The 21,476-nt window shown below is 38.1% G+C and overlaps 1 protein-coding gene across 3 annotated transcripts in view; it reads right to left on the bottom strand.

Moving 5' to 3' along the window:
* Positions 1 to 21,476, bottom strand: part of LMBR1 (limb development membrane protein 1) — a 67,699-nt gene that overhangs the window by 14,417 nt on the left and 31,806 nt on the right. For all 3 annotated transcript variants that reach the window (XM_039706778.1, XM_039706784.1, XM_039706794.1), the window contains 9 exons: positions 11,834 to 11,960; positions 11,552 to 11,620; positions 9,065 to 9,129; positions 7,908 to 7,980; positions 2,246 to 2,326; positions 1,369 to 1,445; positions 1,010 to 1,087; positions 443 to 516; positions 123 to 213 (listed from right to left, as the gene is read on the bottom strand). In XM_039706778.1, the coding sequence (XP_039562712.1) occupies positions 123 to 213; positions 443 to 516; positions 1,010 to 1,087; positions 1,369 to 1,445; positions 2,246 to 2,326; positions 7,908 to 7,980; positions 9,065 to 9,129; positions 11,552 to 11,620; positions 11,834 to 11,960 (735 nt within the window). The remainder of the gene's footprint in view (positions 1 to 122; positions 214 to 442; positions 517 to 1,009; positions 1,088 to 1,368; positions 1,446 to 2,245; positions 2,327 to 7,907; positions 7,981 to 9,064; positions 9,130 to 11,551; positions 11,621 to 11,833; positions 11,961 to 21,476) is intronic.

Raw genomic sequence — 21,476 nt, 5'->3', positions numbered from 1 at the left:
AGCCTACAAACAAATACTGATCACTGCAAATGAGCCATTCAGGGCAATTACTAAGAGAGTCAGTTTGTCTTGGGTGGCAAGAAAGACAGGAGGGGCCATGCCCATCCCAGATTGTACCTTACCTTTGTCATAGTTGTGTCATCCTTCCTGGGAGTGAAATTCTCAAAAAAACGAAGACTGTAGAAGCCGACGACAGAAGATACCATAAGATAGCTGTGAGAATCAAGGAAAAAAGGAACCTCCAAGGAATGCAAGTTTCACTCAAGTTCTCAGCACTCTCCTAAAAGTCTTAAGAACTAAAGAAAAAAGAAACAAAAACAAGTGTTTGAGAAGGACTGACTTATCTTTCTTCTTTCCAGGCTAGCATCTTAGTGTATTACCAGTGTCCCAGAAAACTACACAGAATACTTCTTAACAGACAGAATTCTTTCAGAAAGGATACAAAATCAAAATGATTTCAAGTGCTGCTCCCACAAAGCCAAATGTGGATAAGGAAGCATTTCCTATTCCAGGTCCCTACAAGGAAAAAGATACTTTACACAATTCAATATCATACATGCAACAGTTCATAAAGTTAACTTCTACCAAGAAGAAAACATGTAACATCTTATATGCAATACAGCATTTTCTCAATTCAATGTTTCAGGGGGGTTCTGATGTCCCACCCTCCAACTCCCTCCCCACCCCATGCAATGGCACCAGCAGCTTTCAAACTGCAGTTTGAAATGTAGTGAAATGTACTGCAAAGGGAACTGCAAACTCCAGATTACTGATCTGCTTTAGGGCATCACTGTGTCTACATAAAGCTTCTGCACTATTTTAGTAAGCACTCACTACAACATGACATGTAATAAATGTTTGTGTGGGCACAGGAATGAAACCTAGAAGCAAAGTCAAGGTCAAGGCTCATGGTTTCCATGATATTAAAGCAAAAGCCCTCACTTGCACTTCTGCAAGGCCTCCAAAGCTTTACTAAAATTACAAAAAGTATAAGAGAAGATTACTTTACCCCTGATCCCTTTGGCATTGCAGTCTCATCAACCAACAGGTAAAGAATGTTGAGAGCGACTAAAAGAACTGAAAAGGACTACAAACAAGTAGAAACAATCTTGTTATTGAAAAGTATTACACATTTTTAAAATCTAAATTGTAGAAAGTCAAATTAGCTTCAGATTGCAAAATGTTGCTGAATATTCCTCATTTATCCTCACCAAACTCCATAATATCAAGTTTTTGTTAAACAGTCAAGAAAAGAATATCAAGATTGTTGCTTAAACAATCTTCATTCAAAAAATTTAAAACTATTCCCTCAAATAACCAAAGAACTCTTCATACTTTTTGCTGGGAAAAAAAAAAGTAAATTCTTACTGTCTCAATCAGGAGCAATATCATGACAGCTGGATAAACTAAATTCCTTTCCCAAGCAGAAGCTTTTTTCCTCCGTTCTGTTCAGAAGAGAAAAAACATAAGCCTATAATACCATAGATCACCTTAGAATAAAACAAGGAAGAATTATTCAGCTACCCATAACCTCACTATAAATATTAGTAACAACAGTATCCTGATGTGGAACAAACATCAACCAGTTCATAAGAACATCCACCCTGTACAGATCTACAAAGCAATGGCAAAAATATGAAACCTCTCTAGAGAAAGGCTGGGGAGACAGAGACAAGCAGATTTTTCTTAGATGCATGTTTTCCCTTAACCTTTTTCTTCCCCTTGCACACAACAGTTCCACAAAGTTGAAAATCTGCTGAATTTACAAATGCATTGTTTACATGTATATTTTAGCATGACCTAAAGGGACAGAACAGAATTTCAGATATTTAAATAGTATTTTTCTCTTGTAATGCAGGAAAGATAGAACTAACTTCACTGGACATCATCAGCAAGAAAAGAAAAGACTGTTTGAATTTTACAGAACTAATTCAAACACAAAAAGGAAAGTAACAGCATCAATTAGCCCAAATATTCATAAGCGTATTATAAATTAAAAGCTCCATGCAAAGAAGTGTTACAATTCCTCTAAAAGAATGCTAAAAATAAGATCCAAATCAGACTCTTCCCTTAATTTGTTGTTGTTGTTGGAGGGGTGCAATGATTTAATGTATTGTATTTGCAAATGCACAAATTTAGTTAGGAACAAACTGGAATCAGTCAAGCAACTGCTCCAAAGTAAACGTAGCACCTGAAGGTCATTTAGTAAACTACAATCTACATGAAACACTAAAAAGTTCATTACCTAGATTTGTTTTCCTGCTTCTCACTTTTTCAAGCTCACGTTCCAACTCTACTGTCTGGTATTCCACTGTGGAAGATACACCTTTGAAAACAAAAGACATGATTTTCTTTTGGATGTGACTGCAAGGCACACAGTGACAATTTGGATTTAGGAAGCATACAATTAAGCACTTGTGACTTTAAACTGCGGGTGTTTCTTGGAGACTCTTCAAATACTTTTCAAAAACAGCAGAATCTACCCAGAAGAGTTCAGCACAGAGGTTTCAGCATCATCTCCTGTGATCCCAGCCTGTTTGCTGATGCTGAACTTTCACACAAGTCCAGTGACCAGCCATAGTGTGACAGACAGGATGTCTCAAATGCCTCATCCTTTAATCCCTATATGATTCTGATACCAAGATGTAAAGAATCCCTGGATGCCCTTCAGGAGAATTATTATTTAGCAAAAGTGGGCCTTTGCCTTTTAAGTGGCCAGAGCTCCAGATTCAGCTTCTGCCCCTCCCTCCCTTTCCTCAGCAAGCTGTTTCCACACTGCTGGCCTGCTTGCTGATGCATCTTCTGCTCATACCAGTTTGCCTACTCCATCCCACAATGAGATATTCCCACAACCACCCATGAGACCAACCTCTTCCACTTTTCAGTTTACAACATACATGTGTCACTGTTGTGCAACTCCTCATACCTTCTCCTGTACATCAGCTTAGCCCTGACAACCATAATATTAATCCCTTTCCTCCTACTAATTTTCTGCCTAAAAGTTGCTCATCAACTTTTCTTCCTATCTTTATGCAGCCTCGAGGAAACCCAGCCCAGTTCCTCTCTCCATCCTTTTCTTCTTCAACCTTCCATTCTCTTCCAACCACTCCTCTTTTCCAGTGCAAGCACGCTGGGGTTTCCCTCCTTGATGCCAGTTCCTCTACAAACCCTGCACAGTGCTCAGGCACTGACACAGCTCTGCAGTGCTGACTAGAAATCTGTTGTTTCAGTTCCCATGCCATTATTTCTGCTTTAGCTTTCACTCTCTGCAATCACAACCTGGAAATATTCTGCCTGGATAAATTAGAAACTCTCCACTCACCTTTGTTCAGAAGTGGGATAAAAGAAAAGGGATGAAAGTTGGGCAATCTCACTTGAAAATAAGTTAAGGGTTTATATTTTCCCCGTCTATTCCAGGCCAGTTTCACTCTGCAATAACACACCATGGCAGTGACAGTTCAAGGTCTTACACCCAAAGTCCTCTCTTGTTGTTTTGCTGATTTACATTCACACCTTTCACCTGCTGGCCATCCCCTACCCTCAGCCCCACCTTTGGCCCTGGGCTAACCTGTAAGAGCACCATGCTCCATGGACTTTTTTTAAACAGTCTCTAATAAATTTATATGAGATTAATATTCTTGTCCAGGCTTTCATCTGATATCTTGATCACTTGCCTACAAAATCCAAACAGCACTTAAGTTACTGGCACAGCAACACTGCTTTGTAGTCCAGCCTCATTATTTCCTTATTTTCTGTTGTCTCCTGATCCATCCAGCAACCACAATCCAAGAAAAAAGGTGACTCTTTTTATTGCAGACTATTAAATACTGATTTGTTTAATGCAGTCAAATCATCAATGAAACATCCAACTGTTTAAAATTTTAAATGTTTAATCTAATTAACGGAATGTTTCTTTCAAACATTTTTGCATATAAGACAATTTCTGTGCTTTGTCTAAACATTTATCTTGGATATCAGTGAAATAATGAGTATGGGATAATATATATTTGATAGGGCTTCAAATATATAAATTGGACTCAGGATATCCAGTAAGAGCTAAAGATACTGTTCATTAGAACATCTTAGTACTTTTAGTGCCAGTTCCACTTCTCAGTGTTTTTAAAAAAATTAATCATAATACACAGGTTTTCAGAAAAAAAGTCTTTTAAAAGCCCAAGCTAATCATCACTATAAAAATAAGCTTTTGTGATGATGCATTTTCCCTCAGAAAAGTCTAAAACATCTGTTTTATGGAATGACTAATTACCATTAGGTGGGAAAAAGGATAGCAATAGAGCTCAGTGGGAAAAGAACTTTTATGGAAGCAGCTGAACAAGAAGGAAAATTCAAGTCAGCATCTGATGTCTTCTTTGCTGTAACTGATTTAGGAGTCTCTGAGGAAAAGCTCAGTTCAATATATATGTTTTTTTCTCTTCTCAACATAAAAATCCAGAGTTCAAAACACTGATTTCATGGGAGTCTATCCAACAAATCAGCATCATCACACAAGGTCCCTAAGACACAGGTCAGTAGAAATTCTGAATCATATCTAAGTGGTGTTGTGTTTCCTCCTTAAAAATAGTTGCAAACAACAGGTTGCTACACAAAAGGATATTTTATGAGAGAGGCAAGGTTTCAGATCAGTCAAAAGAGTATTTGGAAAGGATGCAGCTAAATTCTTAAAAGCTCTCTAACATTAGCTTTATTTCAAACACGCACAAAGTTCAATGTCAGCGCTGTCTAGCCAATAAATCAAATTGGTAGACGAGACTTGTTTGGACTAGCAATGAAAAGTTAGAAGGGATTCTCCAAGAAAGCCACAAAGCAGCTCATTTAAGGTCAATTTAACGGTATTATTCTGTTTTTCTTCCAGCCCCGACATAAGATTTCAGTACCTCAAAGGAAATTGTAAGAGTATCTATTTGCATTCCCCCAAGGTGATTGGCAGTTCACCACCAATTAGTTCAAAATTACACTGTTACTAGTGTGCAATAAAAACAACACCTTTCATCTTTCTTACATAGGTAAGGATACCTTCAGAGCCAATAACTTTGATCAAGTAAGTATTTTTGATCCTACCCCACCCGTCTCTTTGGATTCAGGAAAACTAATAGCTGAAGGCAACTTTTTTCTTTTAATATAAAAAAGTCCCAGCTTTATTTTTCAACTGTAGGAGTGATGTGGGTACTGAAACATAATACACTGGAAACAAACATTTTCCCAAAGCCCAGTATCTCTTCAATAGATAAAAATACTAGGGTAGATAACACAATCAAACTTTCCCCTCCCTCCTCCTCTGATTTTCAGTTAGACACTGCAGACACCTGAGGAGGAAGAAAATTAGTTCCCACAAAGAAGATCTACAGTTTCACAGATAGATTTATTTTCAAATATGAAAAGCTTTACAATCATCAAGTATCACTTAAGCCTCTGCTCTGGTCCTCTTCATTTTAATCAAAATTCAACTCTTTAGTTATACATATAAATAAAGTATATAATTTCAGAGGACTTTACTGGAAACCTGCCCAGTAGTGTTACTTAAACACCATTGGATTTCCACCACCAACATGGTGGAAGAGTTGCAACAGCCATGGCAGAGGAAGTGTGCAGCTGAATATATCCACTGATACAGCAACAAAGTGACAATCTGGGTGCTAAAACACAGATTATGGCCTCTAAACATCACAGCACGACATTCACTGATGTAATTAGCACCACCCCCATTTATACACAGTTTTTACAATGCAATAATCATGGCAAGCATGACCTTTCGTAGTTCTGGCAATAATGATGTCAATAATTCTGGCATAATTTTTATGTATTAGAAAGACTTCTGGAAGAGAAGATGAAGGTTTCCATGTTCACCATAGTGAAAACTGTGCTTAAATTTACTGAAGTAACTACTACAAAAATCCTGCAAACTATCTTCCTACACATATAACATCTTGCCTCAACTACATGCTATATGCAAGTTTAGATTTTCATTAACTTTCAGCTTAACTGCATTAATTTTCTCTGTACACCAACTTAGGGGTTTTCAAGCATTCCTTTTAGGGGTGTCAATGCCATTCCCTCAGCACTGGAAACAGAGGGAATGCAGTTCCTCTCCTGTCTCAGGACATGTAAGCCCCACGTCTTTCACTGCTCAAGAGCAGGCTGGTGAGTGCTCCATGGAGTATGGGTGGGCTGCAGTTCCACTTCTCACTGAATACCAAACCATGTGCTGAAAGCAAATCCAGTCTCTTGGCTGGTGTTAGGGGAGCTCCTGGCACACACCCAAATCCATACCCAGTTAGTGGGCACCTACAACAGCCTAGGTCCACTCCACAAGTGACATCAAACTGCAATATAAGCAACTGTTGAGGGACTTGTGCAAGAAAAAGAGCAGCCAAGCATCACCTAAATAATCACATTCCCCATCTGAACACTACTTCCAACAGATTCCTGAATAACTACTGGGTCATTGCTCTGTGTTGTACACAAGCAGAATCACCATGACAACATAAAATATTCAATAACAAATATTTCAGAGTTCCCAGCTAACATCAAACACACAGAATTATTATCATTACCCCATCACAGCTACAAAGACATTCACTGCCTGCACCTTTTTGTGTGCCTGTGTGTAAATGCACACACAGTGTGCCACTATAAACATCTGAAAAGCTGAATATTACTTTTAAACTGAAGTGATGGCCGATTTCAGCACAAAGAAGTCACTACTCCTCCACAAATTTTAAGCAGTGGAATAAAAATGACCACCATGATCTCTGCTATCAAAGGTACTTCCCCTGACCAAGCAAGTTCGAAAGGAGACTTCATAAGACCTCAGAGAAGGAAAGCTTAAGATATATGACAGAAGACTGAAAAGCAGGAGAGAAAATACAGGAAATTTTAAAAATTAAGGCTAAAATAAGTCATCGTGACACATACATTGTTGTGCTACCTTACATGAAAATTCCTTGGTTTTTGAAACTGCAGTAATTGCATAAATTATGGATGGATGGCTTATCCATGCAGTTAAAAGCAAGTCAGAAGATTTGTACAACATGATTTCCAGGTTTACAGAACCAATAAATTTTCCATAAGTGGAGCCTGCCTGTTGCAACACTCCTCTCTATTCTAAGTCAAAACTTCATACTTTACTTCATACTTCATGTTTTTTAAACACTTCATAACAGAAACACCTTATCAAGAAATGCAAAATTTTAAGACTAAACACAGTAAGTCTAAAAACATTCTTGTAATTATTAATTTTCATTACTTATTAATAGGATGTTTTTATTTATTAAATTCAACAAATAACTCCTAGAATACAAAGGAGTGCTCTGATTTTTAATGGATTACTACCTAAGATTTTAAATAATAATCAACTAAAACACAAAAAAATCCTTCAAATTAAAAACAAACTCATATTGTAGGAAGTCAAGCAAAGGAGTGCTCTGATTGTTAATGGATTACTACCTAAGATTTTAAATAACAATCAATTAAAACACAAAAAAAAATCCTTCAAATCAAAACCAAAAACTCATATTGCAGGAAGTCAAACCTCTTGCTAATGTCAGTTCATTGTCCTTCAAACAAGGCTGCAATAGAGCCATTTACCAATCCAAGGTATTCTGCAGTAAGGGTGGTGGGTCAGGACAACTACTCAATTGCTCTCTCAGGCTCAGAACATTCCCACAATGGAGAGCTGATGAACAATTCAAAAACAAAACCAAAGCAATGCATAAGAGTCAATCTTGGAAAACCCAGTGAGGAAATGTACAGCTCTAACACTTCTTACAGGCTAAGATGGTGGAATTTTCTGTTTTGACAGAAGAGGCTGCACAACAGTGAGACTCCAGACCAGAACCACTCTAAATACTGCATATGAAGCAGTACCATTACAGGTATAACATACATACCATTAAGCTTCCTCTGAATTGCTTCTTCCTCTAAAGTGATGATATACATCTGCTCATCTAGGTCTTCCAGGATCTGTGTTTGCAAACAGAAACATGAACTCACTATCAGAGACACTTGTTTTCCTGACTGAACTTACATAATCAGATGCACTTTGCTCCTGTAACCTGTACTTTAAATATACAATCTACAACTTTACAATAGTGACACAAGTAAGAATTTCACAGATTATTCCATTCTGTCACACAATTGTGTCTTTACTGTAAGAAAAGTTACTTTAAAGTTTCTATTTCAAGTTAAGGTTTTTATGTTCAGTTTCAATCTAAAGAGACAGAACAGTATGTCTGACCTACATTCAAATTGTATCACCCTTCACACCCAATTTAAACAAAAATAACTAAAGATTTTGGAAAATTGCATTAAAAAGCAACTTTTCACACAAGCAAATATTTCCTGCAAATATAAATTTTTATTGCAAGCTTAAACCAAATAAATGAAGTCAGTGTATCTCAACTACCAGGTGCTTTGAGACTAAAGATAAAAATAGCAGGTATTTTCTTTGTATTTCCAGGGCTGAACTAATGAAAAGGAAAGCAAGATCTAAGTGCACCCAAATATTAGTAAATACAAACCAGGACATGTGACACCCAAGTCACAAGAGCACTTGTATATGGTACAAACTCCCTTCCCTCACAGCATTCAGAGCATGAACCAAAGAGCATCTGTGTGTAACAAGCTCTTAAAGATGACAACTACCCACATTTCACCCAACTGTGTACCCCAGGTACCCTTCCTGTTATCCAGACTTTGTCTGCTCTTGTATTCTTTGCTACTGAACTCAGAATATGCCCACGCTTTTCAAGCACTGGTAAAACAAAGCAGGAAATACTGGTAATAAATAATATTAGTAGCATTGACATAAACTGAAAAATCAGAGGAAGTCTGAAAAAATTTGGGGAAAAAAACAGGCTTTTGTAGAAATGTGAAATGAGTACATAAATAGTGGTTATAGAAGCGCTGATGAACTGAAGAGTTCTGTAGAAATGTAAGTATTCTAGAAGAAAGTACCCACCATTCCACCTTCTCACAGGTAGGACAGGACAGAAACATGTAGCACAGCAGGACAGAACTGTGGAGCATGGAAATGTGGAGCACTTACTGTCGGCTTCACCAGCAACTGCCCCATGACTGTAAACATCCGCGAGAGCCCCACTGGCGTGCACACTGTGGGGGAAGGAAGAGCATGCACAACAGTCATTTGTAAGACAAAGACCAGGTGTTTTTATTTGGATGCTTAGTGTGTATTCCACATATAACCATTTTTTGGTTTTGAAAAGAACTGCAAGAGCTTAAAGCTCCAACATGAACTTTCAAGCCCACTGCAATCACATGAATTTTGAACAAGACAAGCTTCTCTCCTCTCCAAGACCTTAACTGTGACTTTTTTTTGTCAACAAGGAACACCACATGATCAGAGACCTTAAACTTGCTCAACTAATTAATTATTTATTCAAAGCATGTGGCACCAGAGGCTATGTCTTCACTAGTAAATTCAGCAGTGCCAGAATGCATTCCTGGGCTTTAAGATTGGATTGCTTACACCAGTAAATGGTAAGAACTATTCCTGGCATGATTTGCCCTGGGCCAGTTAACACTATCCCAAATGATTCTCAGTTCTTATCTGGAGTTCAGGCAGCCCAGGGACCATTGTCACGAGGCAAAGCTGCACAGACACCTGCCAACTGCAATATCCTGGATGGAGTGACACTGGGTGGCCACAGCACTGGAGAACATCTCAGGCACGTTTCATCTTTTAGCACAGGTGTAGCTGCAAGGCCAAGAGATCCTGAAGCTGCTTTCGTCTCAAAGTTATCCTTCAACTTCCACTGAGAGTAGACTCAGCTACCAGATTTTAGATTATTTTCTGTGAAATAACAACGGGCCCTTTCTGATCCTAGCCTGTGATGGTTTTCAGGAATGATGCTTCCTGGGAGAAAGGTTCAACCATGATAATAGAAAATTGTCAGTAGAAAAAAAACAGTTTAGAGAAAACAGCCTTCAAATACTGAAATATGTCAGAGATGAAAGAATTTATAACAATATGGATGAGCATGTACATCTATAGTTTCCATTATAATAAAACACTGTTGCCAAAAAAAAATAAGACAAGATTTTATTATGAGGATTGCATTTCTTTTTATTAACTAGTGTTTCACTATAGCTACTGCATATTACAGGAAAACTACAAGAGTATTCAAAAATCTAACTTAAGCTAGTCTGCCTTTAGTCCAGAAGAACCCTGCAGGAAAAGGAGAAAAGACAAACAAAGTGATGCTCCCATCACTGCAATAGGCTTTATCCAAACACTGCTTCAGCAATTAAACCAGCTGAAGATCTAAAGCTCTACCCAGCAGCTGCCCCTACTGCCCTTTCAGCTACACAGCTTGGAGGATCCAAACACTGCTTCAGCAATTAAACCAGGTGAAGCTGCCCCTACTGCCCTTTTAGCTACACAGATCTAACAGCTTGGACACCTTCACCTCAGTGATTTGCTTAAGTTACACATTTCCCAAACCTGGGATTTAGTCACAATTCCAGTGAACTGGTTTACAACAGCCCCAGAAGAGAGGCTGAGTTTTCAGCTCTGCTGAAGCAAACTGCAGGGCAGATTTGAAGTTTTGTAAACCAACTTCCCATTAAAGTGTTCAGCACCTCTGTGAATGCCACCTTGGAACAGCCTGCACAGGATGTTGAGAAGCCCACTGTTAATCCTCCCACTTTCCTCCAAAGGGGATCTGAGGACCTGCACATACAGAGAACCCAAGGAGACTCACTGAGGTCTCTTTCATAGATCTGTTTAAAGGATAGCAAAATTATCAGTCCCCACCCTTTCTCCACAGCGACAGCCCCATGCAAGCTTTGAACCTGTCAAGCTTGGAGAAGGGATGAAACCACAGTAATCTAGAAAGGGAGATGTTCTGTCCCTCTCAGCCATTTCCTAGTAATTTTTCAAGGAGGGGGCTGAGACTATAAGTGGGATTTGGAACTTTCCATGTTTCTTATTCCCCTGAACATGGATGACTGAATTCTGGTTAGGAGCAGTTGGTGTAAGGTTGGGTTTTTACTGCATTTGCTTCAAGTGCAATTGTGTAACTGACCTGCAGACTGGCCAGAGACCAGCTGTGTGGTTATGAAAGCTGGCTGTACTGCCTTCCAATTCCTGCCTATACTGCAACATTTTCAATTACAAAAGAAAGAATGGTAATTTACTGAATATAGGACAAAATGTTCCAAAATAATTTTCTCACCATACTACCGGCCTCCTGCAGATATTCCATTTTAAAATTGTGCTTTTCTTTGCAGAATGGAGTCCCTATTTTTTCAACTACCTACTTTAACAAGTTATTAGTCAAAACTGGGTGAGTTGGAAAGTTTCTCAAAAATTGAAAATCTAAGGTACCATTTATTTAAATTTCAGAACCCAAACCTAACAAATTCATACCTAAATTTAATCAGAAAAAGAAAATCCCACTCAACTTTCATAATCAAAAAGTTTCCTTTAACCATAAAAAGACTGAATACAATACACAAAAAAAACCCCACCATACTATCATTCATCTTTTGGAATAATGAAGAAAATACTTACACAGCAGTAACAAGCATCCCATCAGTGATATACAGGAATATAAATATGGGAGGTAGAATTCCCAGAGGTCTGTAAAGAAAACATTGAGCTTAGCTTTAGCTAATTACCAAGAGGCTACTTATGTCACAGAATTTAACATCAAAATGGTGCTGACTTAATTCAGACACGTTCTTCACAACCTGTGCAATACTCACATAGCATGTACTAGAAATACATTTAACTGGAAAGCTGCTTTTCTGTATTTACAATGAAACTGGGAGAAGGTTCTTTTGCATCCCATACCATATAAAGACTCCATACTGGCAGCATCATTGTCTATGAGTGCTGAAGCCACCCATACGATTCCAAGGATAAGCAGTGCAAGAAGAATGAGCATTACAAGGGTTTCCAAAATCCGTGCTCTGATGCCCTATGGGCAGAAGAGGGGAGAGGGAGGAAAAAAACACAGCCAAGAAGTTTGAATCAGGTATTTTCAAACGTTTGTAAAATTACAAGTAAATAGCAGATCCTTCTCCCTGAATACATACTTACATTTTATCATGTAGACAAAAGCATAGCATGTAATGCACATTTAAAAGGCAGTGCATAAAAAAAGGAAGTACTTATGGCTTTATAGTGCCCAGATTGCATTTTTCCCCTTAAACCCATAGAAAAACGTTTTAAATTGTATATGCCTTACAGTTCTCATTAATCTCATTATTCCATAAAGTACTCTTTATACCACATGATTTTGTTCGAGCATTTTTAAAAGATGGATTACTTTTCTAATACTTTCAGCAAAGAAAGTGGATTAGCAAATTTTTATCTATGATTCCAATCAAGGGAATGGAAAGCCAATTATGGCAAATAGCCAAATGGCCCGGCATGCATTAAAGCCTGCGCAGGTACAATGCAGCAATTCCCTCGGAGCCGCTCGGCAGCCGTCAGTCTGCGGAGCCCTCCAGCGCCCGGCTGCGGGACTGCCGCTCCCGGCTGCGGGACTGCCGCGCCCGGCTGCGGGACCGCCGCCACCTCTGCAAAAGGGAACAACGATCCGACAGCTGATGCTCCATTCGCTAATATATATACACCAAATGAAAAATCACATTTACTTTTTATTTACTTTTTGCTGGTATAAATCAGATTTACTGTTTACTGGTATCACTAATTTAACTAATTTTGAGCAGTAAGTGATTGGGATGCTTTCTTCAGGCATCCACGCCATTAAGGAAATGTCAGACTGATATTTAAATAATTTTACCTTTTTTTTTTCCTTTGTTTGCCAGTATACATCTCCACGAGCAAATCTAACTTGTTTTTCATACAGGTTCACCCCACCTTGGGGATATTTCATTGCAAAGACTACTTGATAGTTAAAAGCAGAACATTTGTTTTATTTTATTAATTTTTTTTCTATTTTTATCACATCTTCCCTCACTGCTTAACTAGGGGGTTACTTAAGGGTAATCTTCATATGACATTTACCCTAAAAATTATGCTCTCTACATAATCACTGCATCCAACCATGAACGAGGACCCCAGGCATCCTAACCATGAGCACTGATCTCTTGTAGCACACCAGTTCCTCTCCAGAACAGGAAGATCACCACTGACAACTCTCTCCATTCTGCTCAGGGCAGAAGAATTTTTATATTGCACAGCACACACAGACTAGGATTCACACTCATCTAAATATAGTGAAATCATACTTTAAAGAACTTTAGTGAAGTGATAAATAGAAATATTCTGTCAGAGACACTAATGAATACTTGGTAATGGTCCAGGATAAGAAAGAAATTAAGACACTTAAAGCACATAGGTAAATACTTAATCTCAATTAGGCACCCATAAGACTGTGCCCTATGAAAACATTAATGTTCCAGGCACATTAGTTCATACTTATATACATTAGAGTACCTGCCAAATAGCTGCTATTTGAAAGGAATGAAAGGTACAGAATTTTCCCCTCTGGGCACATGGAGAAAACCTCTGGAGAATCATGGAATGATTGAGATTGGCAAGGACCTTCAGAGGTCACCTCGTCCACCCCCAGCTCAAGCAGACCTAAAGCTACTTGCCCAGGAATTGAGCACCTCCAATCTTGGAAACTCCAAAACATCTCTGGACAACCTCTGGCTTCATTTTCAGTAAAACAAGCTGCCCCCTGGAGTACTCCTATTGTAAGGCAGTCAAATTTTCATTTGACATTTACTTTTCATTGGCCAAATAATGCCGGGATCCTGATTAAGTTGGAGGAGAAAAAAAAAAAAAAAGAAGTCACAAAATACACAAATTGTAATTAAGCTCGACATTATAAAATTAAGTGGGCAATGGAAATGCATATTAAGGTGGTGGACTTTCATACACTCACTGCTGTACACTACAAATACTGCTACAACTTCAAGTTACATTTCTGTGCATGAGGGGAAAAGGGTGGGAAAGAAATCTGTGAAGTAAGAAGACCTGGAAAAATATATTGCTTTAAAAAAAATCTTGCATAACACAAAGCCTACTATTAGAAAAACTATTTGCCACTCTAAGATTAGAAAATTTGAATCTGTAACCAGGACGCATTTTCATCAATGGAAACAGATGAAGTAATATAAAGCATGGCTGGTTCTTCAAACACACTGAAGATATCAGAAGAAAAAAAAATAAAGTGTGACATGAAGAGAGAGAAGGGGCTCAGAAAGCACCCTCACTTTTGTACACACTGGCGTTATTCCTACTCTCCAGGGACATGCAGAGAAGAGGGAAGGCTGTGTACACCAAGAAAGAGAAAGAGATGAACTACACCACAATGAGCAAAATGATAAAACTAATGCATGCTAAAAAGAAAGGCAGAAGTGTTGAAGAGAGCCTGATCTTGGTCTTCAGTTCATGTCAGTAAGGAGAGGCACATGTTCCCAGGATGGACCCAGGATCAGTGATTAGAAAACATGAACATCCACCAGTTTGAAGGAAGGCAGTACTTCTCTTTCTCAACAGTGATTTTGGTTTTAGCTCTCCACTTTAATATCTTTTGCCATGAAGGTATCTAGAATAAAGCATCAATTGTTGTTGCACTACAAACCCGTATCAACACCTCTGGTAACAGCTGAACAGGAAAACAAAACACACCCAACACCTCACAGATTCTTCCAGCTGAGTTTAACTACCCATAAAGCAAAAGCCACTCCTGAAAGTCAATGCCTGCGTGGTTCCCTACTGTCCCTAAGCAGAAGTCTGACACCTTACAGGCTGACTGACACATTAAAGGAGTCTCTTGTGGAAGATGAAAAATAAATATTATAAACAAAAACTTTTGGAAGCAAATTACTATAATCCAATAGAAACTGTAATTTAGCTGTTTATCAAGAAAATTGGGGAAAAGAACTGACAGATTATACCCTCAAACCCCCAACTTCTTTTTTTTTAAACTTCAAAGTTTCACAGCTTCTAAGTCCATAGCTCACCTACACTTTCACTCACAGCATATTTTCAAAATCCACCTAGTTCTTTAACATGAGCACTTAACCAAGTGAAGTATTTTATTAAAGGAAAGATATTTAACACATCAATCCCAGCAGACTGCAACTTGCCAGGAGCTCAGTAATATCTGTCATCTTCTCTCTGCACTAATGGGGGGAGTGGAAAAAAAAAAAAAGAGCATTTGAAGCTCTCAAGGCCTGCCTGCAAATAAAAGCTGTCCTACAAACACATTCTAAGGATCTTGTGGTTTGTACAGCCTTAGAGATATCTGACTCTCAGACTTCTAATTCTTTAAAATTCAATTGTCAAGACAATCAGAAGTTTTTATAGCTTAATCCTGAGCTACTTATGCTGCCTGGAGCACCAGGCCTAAGGGTTCATGTTTCCAGAAAAGCCTAATTTTAGCAGGAAAGGTTTTAATTATTTTAGAAGTGTTCTGACAAATTTTTAATTGCTGCTCTGTATCATCAAAATCTTACCATGTTTCTTTTCTATTATGATTAACACAGATAAGTCATCCCAGATGACAAATAGCCAAAAGATATACAAAAAACAGCACATGGCCAAAAAAGGTAATTCTTCATCTGAAAAACCCAATGAAGTACAAATGGCAGCAACAGTCCTGAAGGAATAACAGATGTCAAACAAGCAACTCAGCATAATTACCAAGGAAACCACCTCTCCTCTGCAGTATACTTGTGTTGAGGGATGACTATTATGCCACTTAAAACACATTAAGACTTTTTCTGCTTTATGTGTTCACACGTAACACCTAGAGATTTGTTTTACTTTAGAAGATAACATGTGATGATAGGTCCTTACAGCTTTTCAATAAGGAAAAAAAATTTCTTGATAATGGAGGCAAAAGTGTTGGGAGTTTTTTTCCCCATTTAAAATTCTGTAACTACTTTGAATTATACAAACATAACAACACAACATGCTTTGTTATTAATCTGGCACCAGTAACAAGTGAAGACCTTGCCTTGCACGCTGGCTGTCCAGCAGGTTTCAGGCCTCTCACACAAGCAGCAGTTGCACAGGGATCTCTCCTGACTCACAAGGACAGTGCAAGAAACCTCCTGCCTGCTCCTCTCTCCATTTAGAGCTGCATGAAAACTCTGGAAAGTTTAAAAGGAAATGCTATTCTAACAATGCTAACGTTAAGACATGCACCATATTCCAGGAGAGACACTGTGGAAAGTAATGTGCCACAACCTGGGCCAGACAACCACAAGCTGTTATTTTTTGGGAAAGAATTATTAAATAAATGAAAGCAATCGAGCCGTTTGTTGCCGATTTTTTGCTCTGCCAGTTGTGAGGAGAAACCCAATTATTATTCTTCAGAAATTTAAGCATAGTTTTTAATGCTGTCTAATGCTATGTGGATTTTAACATGTACATCAAGATACTTACCAGGAGTTCTTTTGTTTTAATGCTGATGAATGATCAGAAACCCTTTCAGTATGTTGTCATCTCTTTTGGCAAGAGGCAAAATTCCTGGTAAAGTGAAAGAACTACAGCCCCATCCTCACTTTAAGAAAAAGCAATTCTTTGTTGGACCATTACCTGACTATACAGATTTTGATGAACATATTAGCTCCTATAAAATGGACATTTTTGGAGCTACATTGCCAATGCAGGACATGGAATGGCTTTTATTAACTCGATATTTTAATCTGGTTGCAAATTGTGCAGGAAAAAGAACAATAAAACACCCTATCATCAATGAAATAAAAATTACACGTTACACAAAACCAGAGAGTGCTAAGTTTCTATGGTGCTGAATATGTGAACACAGCTCTGCTTGGACATCTTGACCTCTTGCAAGGTAGGTAAACACCACTTTTTACACCATGCCCTGACCCATGGGGAAAGCCTGGGAAACATTTCTGCAATCATGGCACATTTAAAGTACACACGACGCCCATTGTTCTCACGTGACAGAAAGGAGTCTTAGTAACCTCAAGATTTGCTCAGTGAGGGGCTGATGGCAACAAACACACATGATAACATCTGCAGGAGAAGGGGAGGCACTAAAAAAGGGAGAATTACACTGGGTATGAGGTTGGGGATGTTATATATTAACCCCAATTATGTTTTTTAGCATGTGACACCCCCTCTTTCTCAATTTGTTAGCATTAGTGAAGAGATGTGTCAAGCATTTCACCCCTTTCCATGGTTTGACACCAGAACTGGAGCAATCCTTGCTGTGACCTACTCAAGACAGTCCACAAACAAGTTTTTAATAAGTAAAGGAGAACAATTTTGCATCAGGCAACATTAAACACATACTACATTTAGCACACTGATATTTAGTCAAGGGGTTATTACCTTGAGACTACACAAATTCCTAAGTCAAAAAAAGATGCTGTAGTTTTAGGAAAACTCAGTTCATTTTAAAAATGTAGCTGCTAATGACTCAGAACCTTCATGAAGCAAGCTAAGAAATTTTAATCAAGAAGGAATAGATTCAAGCATCAGATTCAAATAAGTAGGGGAAAAAGAAAACCAACATTTCCTTGCCCATAAAAGAATCAAATACTTCAGACTATAACTAGCACTGTGTCTTCCCCCACACCTCTTCCCTCACAGAATCTTCACAGTTTATAGGGATTTTAAGATTAAAATGAGCACTTTACATCACAAGTGTATTTTCAAGTTCGTATTTCTTTTCCACACAATACAAACATGAAAAAGTCAGTCATAAAACATTCCCAGCAACTTTCAGATGATTATTCTGTTAGCATCTTTTCTCAAATGGTTTCACAGTTATCATGCTGTTCAATGGAGCAAGAGTAGGCAGCCAAAATACTGAACTGTATCAAACTTAACAGCCACACAGGATAAGTAACAAAAACCAGAAAATTCTGAAAATCCAGAAAAATTGAAGTTTTGTTGGAAAAACCCAAAATTATTTCTTTGGGTACCGGCTAAAGACATGTAACAATAAGCATTAGAGTTATGCCTGCCAAGCTGGAAGTGAAGGACCAAAAATCCCTCAAATAGAGCTCAAGAAAAAGATGTCTCTACTTAACAGCTGGGGAGGAGTCCACCTATTCAGGATCCAGTACAGTCACTGCAGTGAGTCCTGTGCCAAAGAAAACTTGTGCTCCTTTCTTCAGTGTCCCAGAGAAGCACCCAAACCACAATGTTCTAGCATAGTTTGGGCTCCATACCCATCAAACGTTCCTGTTGACACCACTGCACACAAATAACGCCATGAAATAACCTAAGAACCAAGATGGACTCCTTGCAGACTGGAGTCCTTGTGACCAGAATAAAAAACAGTTCTTTGTCACTTTTTTCCTAGGATCCGTTTAATTATCCACTGCAAGATGGACTCCAATGAGAACAATAAGTTGGGATTCATTTATGCCAAGCAGTTAAGGCACTGTTTCAAATACGTGAATTGAAATTACTCAAGCAAAGAGCTGGCCCTTCCACATTAGGCATTGCTCTTGAAAATTCAACAGAGAAATAGTACATTTGATGTGTTATTGCTTACAAATTTTGTATCTGAATACACACCAGAATACAGAATACATACCATTTCTTAAAGTGAGGAAAAGCTAGACAGAATAGCAGCCAAAATGCAAGCAGACACTAACTATAATAAAATAATTACAATCTACAGCTGTCAGGTCAGATTGACTACCCTGCTGCAGCTTGCAATAAAAGGGATGGATGCAGATCTGTGGACATCCAACCCACACCTTCTGAGGAGAAGGGAAATGAGAAATGAAAGGATGATCACAGTAAAATGGTCACTTCCCCCCACAAGTTTGCTCTGTTGTTCCATTCACTAGCCCAGCTCTCACTAATTAGCTCTCAGATGATCCACTCCCTCCACCTACCAAGTTTCCCAGACTTTCCAATGCCACCTGCAACAACAACATGGGAGCTGTGGGATTTCTGACACTATGAGTCTCCCTCTAATCATTTACTTTTGGATCAGAAAGAATCTTTCCTGCTAGACTGGCCTGATAGGAAGATAAATAGATGTTTTCCAACTTCTTTGTAGCTTGGCAGAGCATTAAGATAAGTAACATTAAGTATAAAGAAAGACTTGGAATTTGTGATTGTGTTTCTGGCAGAATGAAACCCTGAAGACAGTTACCAAAAGCAAATGACATGTACAAGCACAAAGGTCACTTTTAATGTTCTGAAATAAGTAAAGAAAACAAAAGTAAATCCCCTGAAGTCATGTCTATTACTAATGCCCTGATAGGGTGAATAAGCCCAAGAAAAAAGCACACTGCTAGGAACTGGCCAAAGCATCAGAATGCTGGAATTTCCTATTAAGAAGCTGGGATACTCTTGAAAAAGGTACCAAAAAAAATGGACAGGGATGGGTGAAAGTCTTTGGTTCTCCCTCCTCCCCTCCTCTGTAAATAAAATTGTTGTCTGCCTCACAAATTTTCACTACAGATCTGTAAGCTCCTTGTCAGTTCAGAATAAGTGCTTCCTAATACAGAACAATCCATAATGTGAAGTAATTTTAGTAATACTAAGTAAGTAATACAGACTACAAGTCTAAATATCACATGGTTATCAGTATCAAAAACCCAGTGCTTTCAGAGAAGGAATGAAAAGTGGTGTTTGCCTAGTGAACTTTCATTTAATAAATGAAAACCCATCAGAAAATGCCTCTCTATGATTAAGACATTATGTTAAACCTTTCAACTACTAATATAAAATTCCCTGGAAATTTTCTTCTGTGAATTAAAATTACAATTATAGTAAATCTGTAAAATCTTTTTAAATTTTATTAGAAAGCAACAAAAGTGCATAAATAGACTTAAAATAGAGACAGTTTTTGTTCTGAACAGTCACTACTTGATGTCAATGGAGACTCAAATGAAGACACTGCCTAATGTGGAAACATTTAAATATTCAAGTGTTAATAAGACAGTCCTCATGTATAAACCAGCCACTTTTATAAAACAAATCATATCCTCCAACTAAAACTAACAGCAAATCAACTTAATGTTTCTGACCATTTATTGAAATAAATCCAAACACACTGAGATGGGAAGATGCTCACACTGCCTCTTAAAGGCTCTAACTCAGGTATGCCAAATTCTTTGCCTGTTTCCATTGACTAAGAAAGGGATCTGAATCACAGCTATTTCAGGGATCTTGCATGTGTAAATACTTCCTTCCCAAAGGATAGCAAAATTTTCCATGAAACATTTCAGTTTTAAATTAAATTGTTACATGAATTCTATTATAAACTGACAAGTAAAATAAATTAAAAATACATCTCTAGGTTTTTAGATACACAGCTATCATCTTCCACAAACAGAAGTGCCTATAGAGGACATTAATAATGCTCCATACATACAAAATTTAAAAGCTACTTATTTCTGCCTAAAAAAAAGCGTCTTAGGAAGAAGAAATATTCTAGTATCCAGTGCTTCGGTTTACATCAGTGATAAAATAAGAGATTGAAGCTCAGCATTGGTAGCTGTACCACTTTACAAGTATATAACATGTTTAAACATATTTTAACACTTTCTCATGCAGAGCTCTGTAAGCTATCCTAAAACCAAATAAAAAACCATTAAAAACCCCCTCAATTAATCCACTAAGAAAGCAGCAGAGGAAAATATTCTCCTCTTATTCCATTTGCAGGCTTCCAGCTACGTGTTAAGGCTCTTAACAGAAACTGTGGAAATTCTACAAAGCATAAGCATGCTACATACAGCACAAATGTGTAAGTTCAGGGCAACGTAGGCGTGGGGAAAGCACAAAAGTTCAGCAATGCAGCCCATTCCTGGCTGGGGTGAGGTGCAATAACCAGTGCTCCAGTGCTAGCTTCCAAAAGTGAGTAGTTTTACAGATGCCTCTACCTACTCATAATGTGTCAGTCAGAAAACCACATTTCAAAATAACACCATTTTCTTTGTGCAGTATTTTTATCCCAATATTACTAACAACACGAGGTTCATCTTGCTGTTAGTAGTATTGGGGTAAAAATACTATTATCAGCTCAACTGTGAATTTCCATAGCTCAAATACATTAAAACACTGCTGGAACACAAACTAACCTGACACATTTTGATTTTCTATCTACATTACAGAATAGATCACAAAAAGTAATTATAATTTCAACTCTATTCACAGCTGCAGAAAGGCTGAAGCCCTGCCCAGATAACGAAGTGGCAGTGAGGCAGCCAGTGCAGAAAAGCTGTACCAAATAAACTTTACCATCAGTTTATCTCCTGGTAGCCTACTTTTTGTACCTTACACTGAGGCCTCTTTAAACGAAGTACCATCTAATTTATGGAAGCAACCAACTGACATTTAACTACTTCAATGAAACGGAGCACAGATCACATCTCATCACATCTTGATCCAATGTGTGCAACAACCAGCATTCCCTTATTTCCCCCTCAGCTGTCCCCAGATCCAGAACTGTTACTTGTATTCAACAAACCAGATTTCCTATGCTAATAGAAAAAAGGCAGATTTT

Source organism: Passer montanus, unplaced genomic scaffold (assembly GCF_014805655.1).
Source record: "Passer montanus isolate IOZ18808 unplaced genomic scaffold, ASM1480565v1 scaffold10, whole genome shotgun sequence".
NCBI lineage: Eukaryota > Metazoa > Chordata > Aves > Passeriformes > Passeridae > Passer > Passer montanus.
The sequence above is the reverse complement of the archived record's forward strand: the minus strand, read 5'-3'. Positions and strand labels throughout refer to the sequence as shown.